This window comes from Gossypium hirsutum, chromosome D02 (assembly GCF_007990345.1).
Source record: "Gossypium hirsutum isolate 1008001.06 chromosome D02, Gossypium_hirsutum_v2.1, whole genome shotgun sequence".
Taxonomy (NCBI): Eukaryota; Viridiplantae; Streptophyta; class Magnoliopsida; order Malvales; family Malvaceae; genus Gossypium; species Gossypium hirsutum.
This window is the reverse complement of record NC_053438.1, coordinates 603,617-619,548: the sequence shown is the minus strand read 5'-3', so window position 1 is coordinate 619,548 and position 15,932 is coordinate 603,617. Positions and strand designations below refer to the sequence as shown.

The window sequence follows — 15,932 nt, the reverse complement described above, 5'->3', positions numbered from 1 at the left end:
ACTTATCAAGCGAGTATTCTTTTTATGTCAGAACATCACACCAGTAAATTTAATAAAAAAAATTAACAATATTAATAATTAGATTTACATTTTAAAATATGAAAAATAAAAAGGCTCTTCTTGAAATTAGTTCAATATGGAACATTTAAAGAAAATGGAATAACAACAAAATAAGAGTATTTATTTTGTAATCAACCCATATTAACATTTCTATTATTATTTTCCCATTTTCAAACTTCTTTAATTTATATGAAGCATTAATCATTCCACTAAAAGTACATGGTAATGCCATATATATATATATATATATCATATAGAGCAGAACAAATATAGCTTCCATTTTTTGCTGCAATAACTTTGTTAATCAATAGCTTCCATTTAGAACAACGATTCAGTCCCCGGAATCGGCTATCGGTCCGGTTTTGAAGCATTGTATATGGCACTGATGTGTTTTAAGAAACCAACATTTCGATTGACATATGACACACAAATTTGAGTTCTGATCGAAGGTTTGCTTACCTGCAAAGAGGAACCTTACAAGAATCGGGTTCGTTGCACATACGGGAATGAAGTTCGAGAAGTTGCCACATGCGTTTACAATGACCGCATCCTCCGGGACCACGAGTCTTGCAACCGGAGAAATGACGGACTAAAGCTTCGAGTCCTTTACAAGCTGGAAAATTGCAGGCAATCTGGTTTCCTTTCAGCATTTTGTCACGAGGACCAATTGTTCGACAACCGTCTTTGCAAATGTGAAGGACCTCTATCTCTTCGTATAATTGCATATAGACCTTTTTCTCTTCGATCTTCCTTTGCCTCTCTTGCTTTTTCTAGGGGAAAAGGAAAGCAATTAAAACAAGACAATCTTATAACAATATAACCATAAATCGAAAAACGATAAGGGCTCGAGTTTGACATACAGAATCCGCTTTAACAACGGACTCCACAAGTTCTTGCTCAATATATGGATAAATACGTTTCCTCAATTTCCATCCTTCGGTTGAAGATACGGATTTTCTTTACGACCATACGAACACAAATGAGGACGAGCCTTGGTGCATCGTATTTCCGAGCTAACAAAAGGGTATCGATCACGTTTTCGGTGCTCACTCCATTTATTCCCCTCCACCTACCCTTCACTCACACTCCATCAATTTTAAATGAATACCACGTATAAAGGCCAATACCAGCAAGTAGTGAATGATAAAATTAGTGCATATCTTATTATCTCGGTCATCTCTTTCTTAATAAGCTCTTTCAGCTCTCTAGCCGTTTCTCCATGGACCTGCCTAACTTGCCTAGGTTGACCCCATCGGAGCGTATCATCTGGGGATTTCAACTCAGACCAGTAGAATCCTTCCTTGGGTACCCAAAAACTCCATTGATTCTTTTGCACTTCAACATCATGCTTTGGGATTGGAGGAAGAAGTTACCCTCATTAGATGAACAGTACGCCATGGGATTGGAGATATATCGAGATATGTTGTTGCATTCCACAGCATGAGGTTGAAGTGCAATGGAGTTTTTGGCTACCTAAAGAAGATTCTACTGGTCTGAGTTGTAATCCCCTGATATGCTCGATGGGGTCATAGTAGGCAGGTTAGGCAGGTCCATGGAGAAACGGCTAGAGAGCTCTAGGAGCTTATTAGGGAAGAGATGGCCGAGCTAAAAAGGTATTTATGTATTCCCCTTTATATGTCTTATATCATTCGAATTGCTTTCATTTATAAAAAAAATTAAATTTAATGGTTTTAGATGTTTGCAGTTTCTTAGCTGAAACTTGCCTTTAGGGTAGTCATTGTTTGCTTATTTATGGGATTTCCTTACTGTAATTTCACCAAAAATATATACATATAGAGAGAGAGAGTATTTGGAGTTCTGTGCTTTGTAAAGGGAGGGAATTGGCTGCATAGTGTGCTGAGAGTTTTAGACATTGAAAATGTTTTTACACTTAAATTTCAACACCAATGTGCCCTTGTCCTATTCTAAGTTTGTATGTTGATTTTTATTACAAATTGAAGGACTCTCCTTTTGGCCACAATGTCAATTCTCTTCCAAATGCACAAGTCATTTTATTGGTTAAATTCTACCATTAATCCCTGTATTATGTGTTAGTTGTAGCTTTAGTTTATATATTTTAATTTGGTCATTTTCGGTCTTTGTACTTTTAAAGTTTTGAAATTTTAGTCTTGATCAAATGGCTGCTATTTTCAAAATTTGATATATGGCAAATATATTGTCGCATATGATATGTCATGTCAGCTTATTATTTTCATATGTTACAAAAAAAATCAATAAATGGATTTAACAATTTTCATTTTCATTAAGATCAATATTTTGAAATTAAAAAAAATAACAACTAAGAATGGCCCGGATGGAGAACGTAGACTTAATCAAGTAGATTTAATTGTTATTGTTTGGTCAGAATTAAAATTTAATATTCAAAAAGTAAATAAACTAAAATTGATCAAATTAAAGTACAAGTGCTAAAATTACAACATATATATGCAAAGTACACGGTCATGACCTAATAGTAGAATTTGACCCTTTTTATTTTAGATTTTTATTAGGCTGAAATTTGAAATTTAATTGCTTTATAATTCTGTTATTTTATTTTTATAAGAGTCGATCTAAATTGATTAAAATGTTAATTGCTGTAGTTAAAGTGTTGTAAAATGTTTTGGTATTCATTTAGTAGAGTGTACTCGTATGTTTGTTATATTTAGAGTTTGAATTTTTGGAAGTAAGTTTGAGGGCGGTAAAATCTTAAGATTGTTGTGGGTATTTAAAGAAGACAATAAAAGATTAGCTCAGACTTAGCTCAGGCCCAACAAGCTAAGACGGGTAACGACATAAAAGATGTACATTTAGGGTCTGTTTGATTAAATGAATTGATTTTTCAGAAAATCATTTCTAACTTTTCCAGCGTTTGATTGGCGGAAAACATTTTCCATTTGGAAAATGAACTCCAAAACAAGGGAAAATGGGTTACATTTTAGGGAAAATGTCTTACCCTTTCAATTTCGGTAAGACATTTTCCGTTCTCTCTTCTCTATCGCCTCCTTCATTCCTTCCTTCATTTCCGGTAGAAAATTGCTTCTATTTATCGATTTTCCAGTAACTTGTTTTTTTAATTATTCAATACTTGTTTTTTTAACACAATTATAAATAATTTATTTGATATTAATTTTTTCAATTTATAACGATTAATATGTGGCTTAATAATTGAGTATTATTATAAATAAATCATTGCAATATATGTAAAAATAATTTAAAATATAAAAATTTATTAATATATATCAATATATGTAAAAACAATTTTTTCGAAAAATATTTCCAGGAAATTTGCCAAACAGCCGAAAATATTTTACACAGATTCAATCAAACACCAGAAAATATTTTCCAGTAAATCATTTTACAGAAAAGTAAAACATTTTCCTGAAATTATTTTACGGAAAATATTTTACTGGCAATCAAACAGATGACAGAACTTTAAAGGATATGTGAGTATACAAAGAGTACAATTCCGAATTATGCTTTCACAACATGCTGGTTTGGTCATGGCATGATATTTGTCTTGCAAAGTGCACTTATTTATGTATTGTGCAATGAAATTAAATCCATTCTATGAGCAGGTGTAACGAGTTAATTAGACATCCACTCAATTGAAAAATGATCAAAAACGTATTTTTTTACAAAATATCGAATATTGTTACGAGTGTATTTTATTTTACTTTTCTTATAATTTTATATAAAATCTAAACATACACCAATAATAAGATTTCAACTTAAGACCGCATAATTTCTAAAGCTTTGACTTTATAACTCTATTATTCAAACAGTTTTTCTCAACTTTCAGTGATGAAACGATGGGTTGCGATAACTTGTCCATTGATGACCGACTTTTTAGACAACATATTATCCTTAACACCAACGATGTTGTATACCTGGACTCAGGAAACACAACAGCTGGGGGGTACTTCATGATAATAATGGAGAGTGGATCTCTGGTTTAATTGATATATTGGGAGGGGCTCAATATTTGATGCCGAACTTTTGGCCATTCTAGAGGGCCTCAAGCTTATTCAACATAGAGGTCATAGAAAGGTCACTATCCAATCTTACAATTTGGAGATTGTTAAAGCTATCCAAGGAAGTATCTCCACTACGTCTAATTCAACCTTGGTTAGGAGAATTCAAACCATCTTGGCGCACGAAAAATAGTGGCTCTTACATTACATACCCAGAGAGCAGAATCAAGTTGCAAATTGTTTAGCTAAAATAGCTTTGGTCAAAAAAGAAACCTTGCAAAATTTTGACCTCCCTCATATAGAAGTTCTAGATATCTCAGAAATGAATAAGGCAAATGATGTTTTTTTCTATTCAGAACACTCTATGTTTTTTTTTAAAGTATTTTAATATTTTAATAATTTAATTATTAAATTTATATTTATTTATACATAATTTAACATCACATTAATAAATATTTATTAAAATCTCAACTTCGCTTCTAAATTAAAAAAAAAATTCATTATCAATGTATAAATAAAATGTGTGTGCCATCCATAATGCATATCCATAGTCTAAACTCCAAATACCAAAGTGTAAATGTATTGTGAAATATTTGGGTTGAAATGGATAAAGTCTCTCACAATGAATCTTCAAATTATTTATTATTATTTTATCTGAATTTGTTTTGATGAGTAAGTTTGAATATGTAATGATTCATCATGTTGATTTTGATATATGTCGTTGCTTGTATCTTCTTCTACAATTTTAAAATATTATCTTAGCCATTATACTTAACTATCTCTCGCTTGACAACCCAATCACTTTCATCCATGGAGGCTTGCTTTCCTAGTCAAATCTCGTAAAGCTTTCCATAATTTAAGTCATGGTTTACAAGACTAAGATCAAGCCTCATCCAATCATATATTAGTACAAGTCTTTACTTCATGAATACGACACTTATCTTGATACCCTAAATTAATAGTCAATATTTTTAGAATCGAATTAATGGTCGAACAGATCAAGTCAATTTGATTGGTTCAATTAAATAATTTATTAAGGTATTTTTTTATATATATTAATATAGTGAGAAGGTGGTGGCAAAAGAGTTGACCCATGACTTGGAGTGGGGTGCAAGGCCTTTGGGTTTTAATTAAACCCTTTTAAAGTCTTAAGCTACATAGTTCACACCATTTCTTAATTTGTCATATTTATTTGTGAATGATGTTCCACAATATTTGCAGTTAGCATCTGTTTTTGTTGCTTTTGAAAGGCCAAATCAAGGTGACCAACTATTTGTATTTTGCATGCTCTTATTTATTTGTTCTTTCCTCATATCCAACATATATTTGTATCTGATCTTCATTCGGTATTATGCCGATTCGTAATCTCGATTTCATAGCTTCTTGTATCCCAACTTTGAAAGCAAATTTTGTGTATGCAGAAAGATAAACATGGCAATGGACAGTTCAGAAGCTAATTCTACACAGCAAGTTCCGATCCTCGGAGGCAAAGAACATGAAAATTCGACCGTAATTGATCCAACCCTTAATCATGATCAAGCCACTAATAAGCCTAAAAAAAAGGCTCATCAATTCTATTTCGTCAAGTTTTGGCCATATAAAGACTTGGATGAAGAATCCAAAATTTCAAAATCTCAGCAACTGGTTGAAGAAGTGGATCAAAAGTTGAATCGAATGGACCAAGACTACAAACTTCTAAAGGTATGTTTTATGAAATACAGGTTCGTAAGTATCATCTTTTTAACATATGAAAAATCGGTGAAAGGAACACGGAAGCCCTATATTTTAATTATGTTAGATTAAAGAGCAAATTACTCATTTTTGTTAAAAATTAGTGATGTTGACGTAATAACCAAACAATTACACTTAACGTGTCACGTGTACCTCATGTTGACGTAAAAGGACCCGTTTTTAAGAGTAAAAATTGATGAACTTTTTAATAGAAGGTCTAATTTATTTTTTGATATAACATACATGAAGTAATTTATTTATTTATTATTGAAGGGAGCAAAATGCAATTTAACTCAATATATATATTTGTATTGATATATTTTCTTTTTCGAAATTTGGATTAGATATCATAAATTATTGTGGTGGGATTTTGTGGACAGTTGAAATGGAGAGACACACGCTCGCAGCTTTATCGTCTAAGCAACAGAAAATTAAGCATTTTTTATGAATTGAATTTGCAAAAAGATTTGTTGCATCAATTGCAACTTGTTTTGGATAAGCTTAATTTAGCTTGCAAGATTCCTCTTAAGCACAAAGGGGGACCAAATCATACTCAAGTAAGTTGCTCTTTACAATTCATTTTAGCCTTTTTCATGTGGTTGAATGGTTGTTGAATGATTATGTTTCTATATTCATGTTTTGGTATGTTTTGGAAAACAGAAGTTGAAGCTACATTCATTGTTGGTCAAATTCAAATTTTGAAATTTTCGGATCATTTCGAATTTAGGGTTTTAGGTTTGGGTTTTTCAGGTTGGGTATATTCTTATCATTTCGAGTTCGGGTTATTTAGGGTTTATTTAAGGGTGAAGTCAGAATTTTTTTATCATTTGAAGGATTAAAATGTAATTTTATTATGTACTAATTTAAAATCCTATCGATTCTAAAAGGCTAAAAGTGACTTTTTTTATTTTAGGGGATCAAGCCCCTACCTCCCACCAGCGTTGCCCATGAGTTTACTTATTCGAGTTATTTTAAGTTCGAATTGTTTTAAGTTCTAGTTAATTCAGATTTGGATTCAACCAGGTTGGGTTGTTAATTGGGTATCAAAATTCACAAATGATTTAATAATATTTGCAGGGATTTCAAAGGTGGATTTCCCATGGAAGTAATAATTTGGTCATAGAAAGGAAGTTCATTAAAGAGATGGGTAGAAGGCAACCTAGACTCAATGATCTTGATCTAAGCACTACATCATTACTACAAAACTTTGTAAGATAATTATATAATTTATTAAAGTTTTAGTGCATGAATTTCATTCTTTTTTACCTTATTTTTCTTTTTAATGATGGCATTGGCAGATTGGTTGTTTTAATTGGGGAAATAGAGATAAATCCAGGTATATCCATATGCTTGAAGAGCTTAAACAAATTGAAGAGAAAAAAGAGAAAGCTTTGGCTGATTTTGCCCAAAATCCCAACATTTTCAATTCCTCAACTCTGAGAAATGCCATAGAGGAGCAAATCAAAGTAAATTCCCTATACTTAATCCTATGTTTTCATTTTATCTACATGTCTCCGAAATATTCGTTATAAAAATTTTAATCGAATAATCAAAGTATTATTATATCAATAAGGTTCTTTCGTAAGTTTTCAAAGTGTTATCCGTTGGGAGTTGACGAACCTTTCAATGAGTTGTATTATCCCTGATAAGAGTTTTGCCTAACTCTATGGAGTAGGTTCAATAAAATGAGAGCACCTGATCAGACACGATCACCTACCAAGTACATATAAGCATTTACGCTTGGTAGGTGGCCGTGCGTCACTCATGGTTCAAGAGATGCTCCTATTCTATTGAACCCCCCTCAGGCTCTTTGTAAAGTCGGGAGACAAAATCCCGATCAGGGACAATAATGACCTGTTGAGGGGTCCAACATCTCTTGACAAACAACACTTCGAAGATTACTCCGGAAAGAGTCGGCCTCCCCTTAACAATTTTTGTTAACAACCAAATTCAAATTGTCTACTCAATAGGCAGGTAGGTGTTAACAATCTCATCCACGTGTTTCAAACATGCTCTATGTCATATTTAAGCTAGGGGCAGAGCTAAAATTTTACTTAGGGTGCAAAATTGAATGATAATTTTTAAGAGTCAAAGTGTAATTTTACCATTAATTTGTAATTTCATAAATTCTAAAAGGGCTAAAGGAGAAAATTGACCATATTGAGAGGCAAGGCCACTGCCTATCCCCTTACCTCCGCCTTTGCATTTAACACTCAAGCTACTGGTTAAGCTTTACAGAAGAACAAAATTGATACGATAATGATACTTTGAAAACTAGGTTAAAATATTTTGAAATCTGAAACCATTTCAAAATTCAAGACGTCCGGTGAAATTAACTATATATATATATTCACATGCATAGATCGTTAAGAAAATATCACTAGAACTAAGAATCGAGCAACATGAAGTGAAATCAACCATTGAAGGTTTAGAGAAAGAACTTATACCTATGAAAGAAGAGGTGTTTGTTTACTATGATCAACGACGAGAGATGTTGAAGCAAAAAGAAGCAGCCCAATATTGCATTTCGAAACTGAGGCAAACCTTTGTTGAAATGGTAAGCACAAATTTTAACTTTTATTTAATCATGGTTTTAGTCCCCTTTTTATGTTGAAATTTATAATTCGATACCTATATTTTGATTCGGCATGATGTGATTTATCTATTTTTATTTTGATTGATAATACTGTTGGTTTGCTGTTGTTAAAGTGATGATATGAATTTTTATTATTGTTATTCGATCACTTAGGGCCACTTGGAAATCTAATCCGCCATGATTAATAAATTTACATGCTAGTCAAGAATATTATGAGTAAATTACACCCAATGTCACTAAATTATTAATAAGTTTACATTTTGGTCATTCAACTTTAAAAAGTTGCAAAATGGTCACAGAATTATTCAAAAAATTTCATTTAAGTCATTAGGTGTGACATAATCTAATATATATCTAAACCGACTTAAAATTTGGATTTTCAGTGTGTATATATTTATATATATTTGGTCATAACATTTGATTTCCATGATTATCTATTGATCCAGAATGGTATGTATGATGAATACGTTTCACTGTTGAGCAATGCCAAAGAGCTTGCTAGGAACAAAGATGTCGCAGCATTAAGAAAACTCTCGCATCAACAGGTTTAGTTTGTTAAACCCCAAAAACATATAATTTTTAATGAATTTGATTCATTTATTAATTTAAAGCTAATTGTATAATTGTTTTTGGTTGTTTAGGTTGAAGAATTCATGTCGGAATGGAATCATCCGTATGTTAAAACTTTCAAAATCAATTACGAGTTTAGCATTTTGCCTTCGTTGAGTGATCGCTGGTTGAATAACGATGGACGGATCGGATTCGGAGATGACGATCGAGAAACACTTCGGTATATAGAAGACATATGTAGCATAAATTAGTTCGACTTCGAGTGGATATCTATATCAAACATAGGTGACAAGTACATATTTAAAAATATAGGTCCAACTATGAACATAGTTAAATATTTTCTTATGTTAAATTCAAATTCATAACAATTTCGTTTTCTTGTTACTTATCAAGTGAGTATTCTTTCTATGTCAGAATATCACACCAGCAAATTTAACAAAAAAATTAACGGTATTAATAATTGGATTTACATTTTAAAATATGAAAAATAAAAGGACTGTTCTTGAAATTGGTTCAATATGGAACATTTAACGAAAATGGAAGAACAACAAAATAAGAGTATTTATTTTGTAATTAACTCATATTAACATTTCTATTATTATTTTCCCATTTTCAAACTTCTGTAATTTATATGAAGCATTAACCATTCCACTAAAAATACATGGTAATGCCATATACATATATATATCACCTAGAGGAGAACAAATAGCTTCCATTTTTTGCTGCAATAACTTTGTTAACCAATAGCTTCCATTTAGTCTCATCTTTCTTGCATTGCTGCTGTATTTTCTCCTTAAAATGCCTACGAAACATTAAAAAGAACAACGATTTAGTCCCTCGAATAGGCTATCGGTCCGGTTTTGAAGCATTGTGTATGTCACTGATGTGTTCTAAAGAAACCAACATTTCGATTGACATATGACACACAAATTTGAGTTTTGATCGAAGGTTTGCTTACCTGCAAAGAGGAACCTTACAAGAATCGGGTTCGTTGCACATACGGGAATGAAGTTCGAGAAGTTGCCACATGCGTTTACAATGACCGCATCCTCCAGGAACACGAGTCTTACAACCAGAGAAATGACGGACTAAAGCTTCGAGTCCTTTACAAGCTGGAAAATTGCAGGCAATCTGGTTTCCTTTCAGCATTTTGTCACGAGGACCAATTGTTCGACAACCGTCTTTGCAAATGTGAAGAAGGGCCTCCATCGCTTCATATAATTGCGTATAGACCTTTTTCTCTTCGATTTTCCTTTGACTCTCTTCCTTTTTCTAAGGGAAAAAGAAAGCAATTAAAACAAGTCAATCTTATAACAATATAACAATAAATCGAAAAACGATAAGGGCTCGAGTTTGACATACAGAATCCGCTTCAACAACGGACTCAACAAGTTCTTGCTCAATATCTGGATAAATACGTTTCATCAATTTCCATCCTTCGGTTGAAGATACGGATTTGAAATTCTTTACGACCATACGAACACAAATGAGGACGAGCCTTGGTGCATCACATTTCCGAGCTAACAAAAGGGTATCGATCACGTTTTCGGTGGTAAGAAAGTCTTGCTCGAGATAACAAATGCAAACTCGTTTCAACTGCGGAACTGAGCAACAATGCGACAACAACAATAGATGGAGTGCATACTTTTTCAGCTCTTCCTCTTCATAGCTGCAATTTCCATATTGAAAAAAAATCGTGTATACCAGATTACAACTTGCATAACCCAAGAAAATTGGAAAAAGACCCTAACAAGTTTAAAACAGCTAGGAAACTATTTGAAACTTCTGGTAACTAGTATGCAAAAAAGAGCCTCGAAACGTACCATGATGAATATAAAAAACGAATGAATACAAGAACAGCATCGTGTGGTAATCCCGGGATTTGGATGTATTTCATGCCATGCTTGATTTTTGATTGCCTGATACGATAACCGAGCACAGGCGATGCAATACTCTGCAAACAAGAATTATATATATAGCTTCAACTTTACCACACATGCTCAGATTCCCGTTTCCGAGTCCGGTCGATCAACATTAGAAATAATCATGATCAACTCACCAGAACACTAGAATGAGCAAAAATACACGATTTATCCTCAGTGAAAATGCAAAGATCTGCACCATTACCGTCCTTGAAAAGCTTGTCCCACATATCTTTCGTTTCCTTTGGGACAAAGCAACTCCCGGGAGGCCATTTGGGATGCTTGTTTCTCGTAACAATCTTACTCGGAAGAGGCGGCGGTTTCGGTATGTTACAGCTGTTCAACACCGAAGAAGACATCGGAGCTTCCGCTTCCGGCATAGACAAAGTACCGACTGCATCTGCATTCCATGACACGGTTTCGATAAGGGGTGATAAACCGGCCGAATCAGTAACCGGTGAAGCCATCAAAGAGAACAACCTGCACTAAAAAATCAAACAGATAAGCTTAAAAAGTAGATTTAAACAAAGGAATCAACCAAAATTACGAACAAAACTCGAATTATAATAAACTAATGAACATGAACTTGCAAGATGATTATATGTATAAAAATTCATCAATATATATATATAATTTTTCTTGAATGGAATCTTAATGTTGCACCATTTCAATGTCAAAAATATCATCCTACAAGGAAAGTCAACATTAAAAAAAATCAATAAGAAAAAAACAGAAAACTTAATAGAATAAAAGAGGGAAAAGTATCAAATTAGGGCTAAAACTTGAAAATTCGTGTATTCGAATCGTACTACACGAATTAAGATATTCTTTAAAACAATCAACATACAAGAACAAAAAATCAAATAATAATAATAAAATGGAATAAATTAGTAAAATGAATCTTAGTATTATTATCTTATGATTTACATAATATAATAAGTTGATTAAAAAAGATTAAAATAATCAGAGTTAAAATAAGAAAATCTCAACCGCCCAATTCCAATATGAATAAAATAAGAGTTTCACGAAAAAAATTAATTAAATAAATAACTTCAGTTTTAAGCCTTTGTATGATTTTCTTTTTTCTTACTGATATTTTATTTTCCGGGAAAATAACGTACCTTTATAAATAAAGCGGGAAAATCTTCTGTGTAAATATAAAAAAATCGAAATTTGCTCGATCTTCTTCTAAGCTGAAGAACCTGTAAGAAAATTATTATATTACAAAAAATAAATTATAAAATTATATATTTACTAAAATATACAGAAAAATTAATTGAAACCCCAAAAAATAGAGAAAAACGATGATGATCGATAAAAATATATATCTGTAAAAGAAATGAAATGAATTTTTTTTAAAGAAAATTGGAATTAAAAAGAAGAGCAAAGCAAAGCTTAAAACTTTGTTTACCTTTTGGATGATGAACTGCTAGAAGAGCATTGGTGTATTCAGTGCAAAGAGAAGGAGAGAGAGAGTTTGGTTTATGAGACTTCAAAGCGGAGAAGACGAGAGAATTGTAATAAATAAAAAATAAATAAATAATATTGTTATTAAAAGTACATAATTTATATCTCGTGATAAATTTCATTTTCCAATATATCGTTTTATGATAGTCAATTATGGCAGTAGATTTACGTTCTCGGCATTCAACTTTATTGAATTATTAAAAAAATTTCTTTTAAATTATTGGGTTGTTAAAATCGTTGTTGTACAACTTTTTATACTCATACCAGCTGTACCAATCGAAAGCTTTTATTTTCCTTCTCTTTTACAGTTTAGTTTTTTTTTATAAAATGACTTTAAATGTCTCAATCTGCAAACCAAAACTCAAAAAACTTTCTTAACCAATTTTCGACACTGATCGTCTGATCAATTTGGATCTAAGGTATGTTATTCTATTCATTGATAGATATTGATTCACCGTACTCATCATCAAATTATTGCTTCGAGCTTACTAGTAAGAATTTTGTATTAAAAAAAATTAATAGCCCAGTGACTTAAATGAAAGCTTTCGAATAGTTTAGTGAACATTTTGTAACTTTTTAAGTTGAATGATCAAAATGTAAATTTAGTTATAATTTAGTGACCTCGGGTGTAGTTTACAAATTTAACAGTTAGATCATTAAAATATTAATCTTATACAAATTTATGAAATGGTATAAAGCTAATTTAGTTTTACACCAGTATAAGTAGATCCCTTCATGTGAATCTTTATTACTAATTAGCCACTTAAAGAGCAATTACCTTTAACATTTTATCATTAGGTTAATTTTGAAAATTTACATGTTTACAATTTGATCCACTTATTTTAAATATGTTTCAAATCGAATTTGGGCTACCATTTAACACTCAAACTAAGGTTAAATTATGCTATTAATCCTTATGCTTTTGTGAAAGTTGTGGATTTACTTTTATTTGATAAATTTTAGTCCCTATATTTTTGAATTGGTAATTTTAGTCCTGGCCCGAATAATAACAGTTAATTTTGTTTGGTTAATTTTAGTGAGAAATATGTAAAAATAATAAGCTGACATGACATTACACATGATAATATGTTTGACGCATCAGATTTTAGAAATAACATAACTTTATTTAATGAATTTAACAAATATTGTTCGGTGAGGACTAAAATTTTAAAATTTGAAAAAAATAAAAGGACTGAAAATAACCAAATAAAAGTACAATAGATACTAATAGCAAAATTAAACCCTCAAATTAATAGCTAAGCTAACAAATTAATTCAGAATCAAAATCTATTAAATGTTGTCTCTTTCTTTTCACTTTCACCCCTTTCACCTAATTCCCATATGGAGTTAATATTTTTATTTATCAACATCCCATCTCTACCAAAAAGGCTATTTTGGGAATGTCGACAAACTTTTTATTTTAAAAATATTAGATAATGGCAACTTTGATTGACAAACTTTATTTTTTTTTCTATTTTTTTTCCAAATTGCTTTAATATTTTGCCTTATAAATATCTTTACCAAAACTTTTGAACTACCAACTTTTTTTTTTATAAAAAAAATGTTTTTTGGGTTTTATTAATATTATTTTGAATAATTTTATTATAAATGCTGATAAAATCGGTTCTTTTTAACACAATGGCTAAAACTACTTATAGTCCATCCCCAACTCATAAATAGGAAGATAATACGCTTCAGCGCATCGAACCCGCTCCTTCCTGTATTGACAACAATATTCATATCAATCGAGCTAAAACTTAATCGACTTTTTATATAGTTAAGAAAAAAATATTCTCATATTCTCCATATTTTGTTCCAAATATAAATATAATTCTAAAAAAAAATAAAATAATGTTAATACTTTTAAACGTTTAACTCATTCTTTGACAAAAAAAAAGTTTGATTATTTTTTCTAAAAGAAATTAAAAAAAAATCAAATTTTTTACTTTAATGGTGTGCTTGAAAAAAAGAAGAAGAAGATAACTTGAAAGGTACAAAAAGTTGAAATGATGATAAAAGGAGAAAAAGAAAGCTACGATCTTTTTAATTTTATTTAAAATTAAAAAAATTATCAAAATAATACTTAAACTTTAAGTTAATGTATAATGTTATGTATGAAATTTAATTTTACGAGATTTTATACATAAAATTTTGATTTGATTCAATTTGCATAAATCATTAACAACATTATCAAATTAACATCAATTTACGTTGATATATTGTATACACAAATAATTATATTAATCTAATGTGAAAATAAATGTGTGTATTTATTTCAATGTCTAGAATTGAATCGAAATAAAATTTTATTACCAAAATCATTTATTTAAATGTGTACATGTGAAAATGAACTTTAGCAAGTTTACATTTTGGTCACTCAACTTCAAAAAGTTACAAAAAAGTCATTGAACTATTCAGAATTTTTTATTTAAGTCACTGGGATTTTAATATTGTTGTTGTATGGTCTTATTTGTTCGCATCGCCTGCACCAATCGAAAGCTTTTCTTCTCATTCTCTTCTATAGTTCATTTTTTTTCCATGAAACAAATTTGAACACCACAAGTCTTCGAATCAAAATCCAACCAACTTATTCTTTGATCTTTGACAGTAACTGCTAGATCGATTTGGATCTATAGTATACTTTTCTACTCGTCGATGAGTACTGATCCACTATATCAATTGTTGAATTGTTGCTTAAAGCTCACTAAATGAAAACTTTCAAATAATTTGGTGACTTAAATAAAAACTTTCAATAGTTCAATAATCATTTTGTAAGGTTTTAAAATTTGGTGATAAAAATATAAACTTACTAATAGTTAGTGACATTAGGTGTAGTTTACCCTAGTTAAAAAAGGTCAAAATGAGGAGATCTTGAATTTATCAAGAGATGAGAGACGATAAAAAAAGGTAAACGAGACGATACGAGGGACGTGGATGTGACCGTGCGTAGTATCAATTTCACCAGAAAGTGGGGACCACATAGTACCCGCCACACGACCCATACATCAACGAACCAACACTATATCGACACGTGGATAAGATGATAGAGCGCTCAGAAAAGGAGGGACATGGAAAATGGGGCGGCTTTAAGAAAGACAAAGAAAAGGACATGCTAGATTCTCTCTGTCTTTTTCAATTTTGTTGTTTAAGGGTTTATTAGTTTTTTTATTTTTACAATTTGGTCCCTTCGATTTTGGCCTTGAATATTCATGATTATTCTATTGAAAAAGCTTCCTCATTTCTCCATATATTATTGGTACACTTTCGCTTTAAAAAGTCGACCGAAAGCAATTTGGAAATCCAATTCATGAATCATTATTATTTTTTGTTTGATTAAATTGGAATATTGAAATATTTATTTATTTCATAAATATTTGATATGACTGTTTTGATAAATTTAGGCGAGAACATAATTCTCATTTATTATTTTAAAAAAAATAGTTCTTGATTGAAATACTGCCACGTGTTTTATTTGATCAGGTCCAAATAAATTGGACAACCAAATTCAGTTAAAATAAAAATTAAAGGCTCAAATTGAGGCAAAACTTTTGAATATAATCAAACAAGATAATATTTTTTGAAAACATTTAAATAAAGGTTTTTCAATGAATAATG

The 15,932-nt window shown here is 31.0% G+C and overlaps 2 protein-coding genes and 1 pseudogene across 5 annotated transcripts; 1 reads left to right on the top strand and 2 right to left on the bottom strand.

The window, feature by feature from the left end:
• Positions 1–160: 160 nt before the first annotated feature.
• Positions 161–1,458, bottom strand: LOC107960720 (BTB/POZ and TAZ domain-containing protein 3-like; annotated as a pseudogene).
• Positions 1,459–6,119: 4,661 nt separating this feature from the next.
• LOC107960732 (uncharacterized) lies at positions 6,120–9,351 on the top strand. Its single transcript, XM_016897024.2, has 6 exons — positions 6,120–6,319; positions 6,840–6,971; positions 7,061–7,228; positions 8,125–8,319; positions 8,805–8,903; positions 9,000–9,351. Exons 2-6 carry the CDS (start codon positions 6,906–6,908, stop codon positions 9,177–9,179), a joined length of 708 nt encoding a protein of 235 aa, XP_016752513.2. The 5' UTR covers positions 6,120–6,319; positions 6,840–6,905; the 3' UTR covers positions 9,180–9,351.
• A 118-nt stretch (positions 9,352–9,469) lies between these two features.
• LOC107903398 (BTB/POZ and TAZ domain-containing protein 3) lies at positions 9,470–12,376 on the bottom strand. Of its 4 annotated transcripts, none has more exons than XM_016829437.2 (7): positions 12,262–12,376; positions 11,972–12,052; positions 10,988–11,335; positions 10,752–10,882; positions 10,291–10,597; positions 9,887–10,200; positions 9,470–9,730 (listed from the first exon to the last, which is right to left on the bottom strand). In XM_016829437.2, the coding sequence occupies exons 3-7, from the start codon at positions 11,315–11,317 to the stop codon at positions 9,616–9,618; spliced, it is 1,197 nt and encodes a 398-aa protein (XP_016684926.2). In that variant the 5' UTR covers positions 11,318–11,335; positions 11,972–12,052; positions 12,262–12,376; the 3' UTR covers positions 9,470–9,615. The 4 variants fall into 4 exon arrangements, with proteins under 4 accessions (XP_016684926.2, XP_016684916.2, XP_016684935.2 ...); XM_016829427.2 differs by having other exon boundaries at positions 10,988–11,330; XM_016829446.2 differs by lacking the exon at positions 11,972–12,052 and having other exon boundaries at positions 10,988–11,330; positions 12,262–12,372.
• Positions 12,377–15,932: the final 3,556 nt, after the last annotated feature.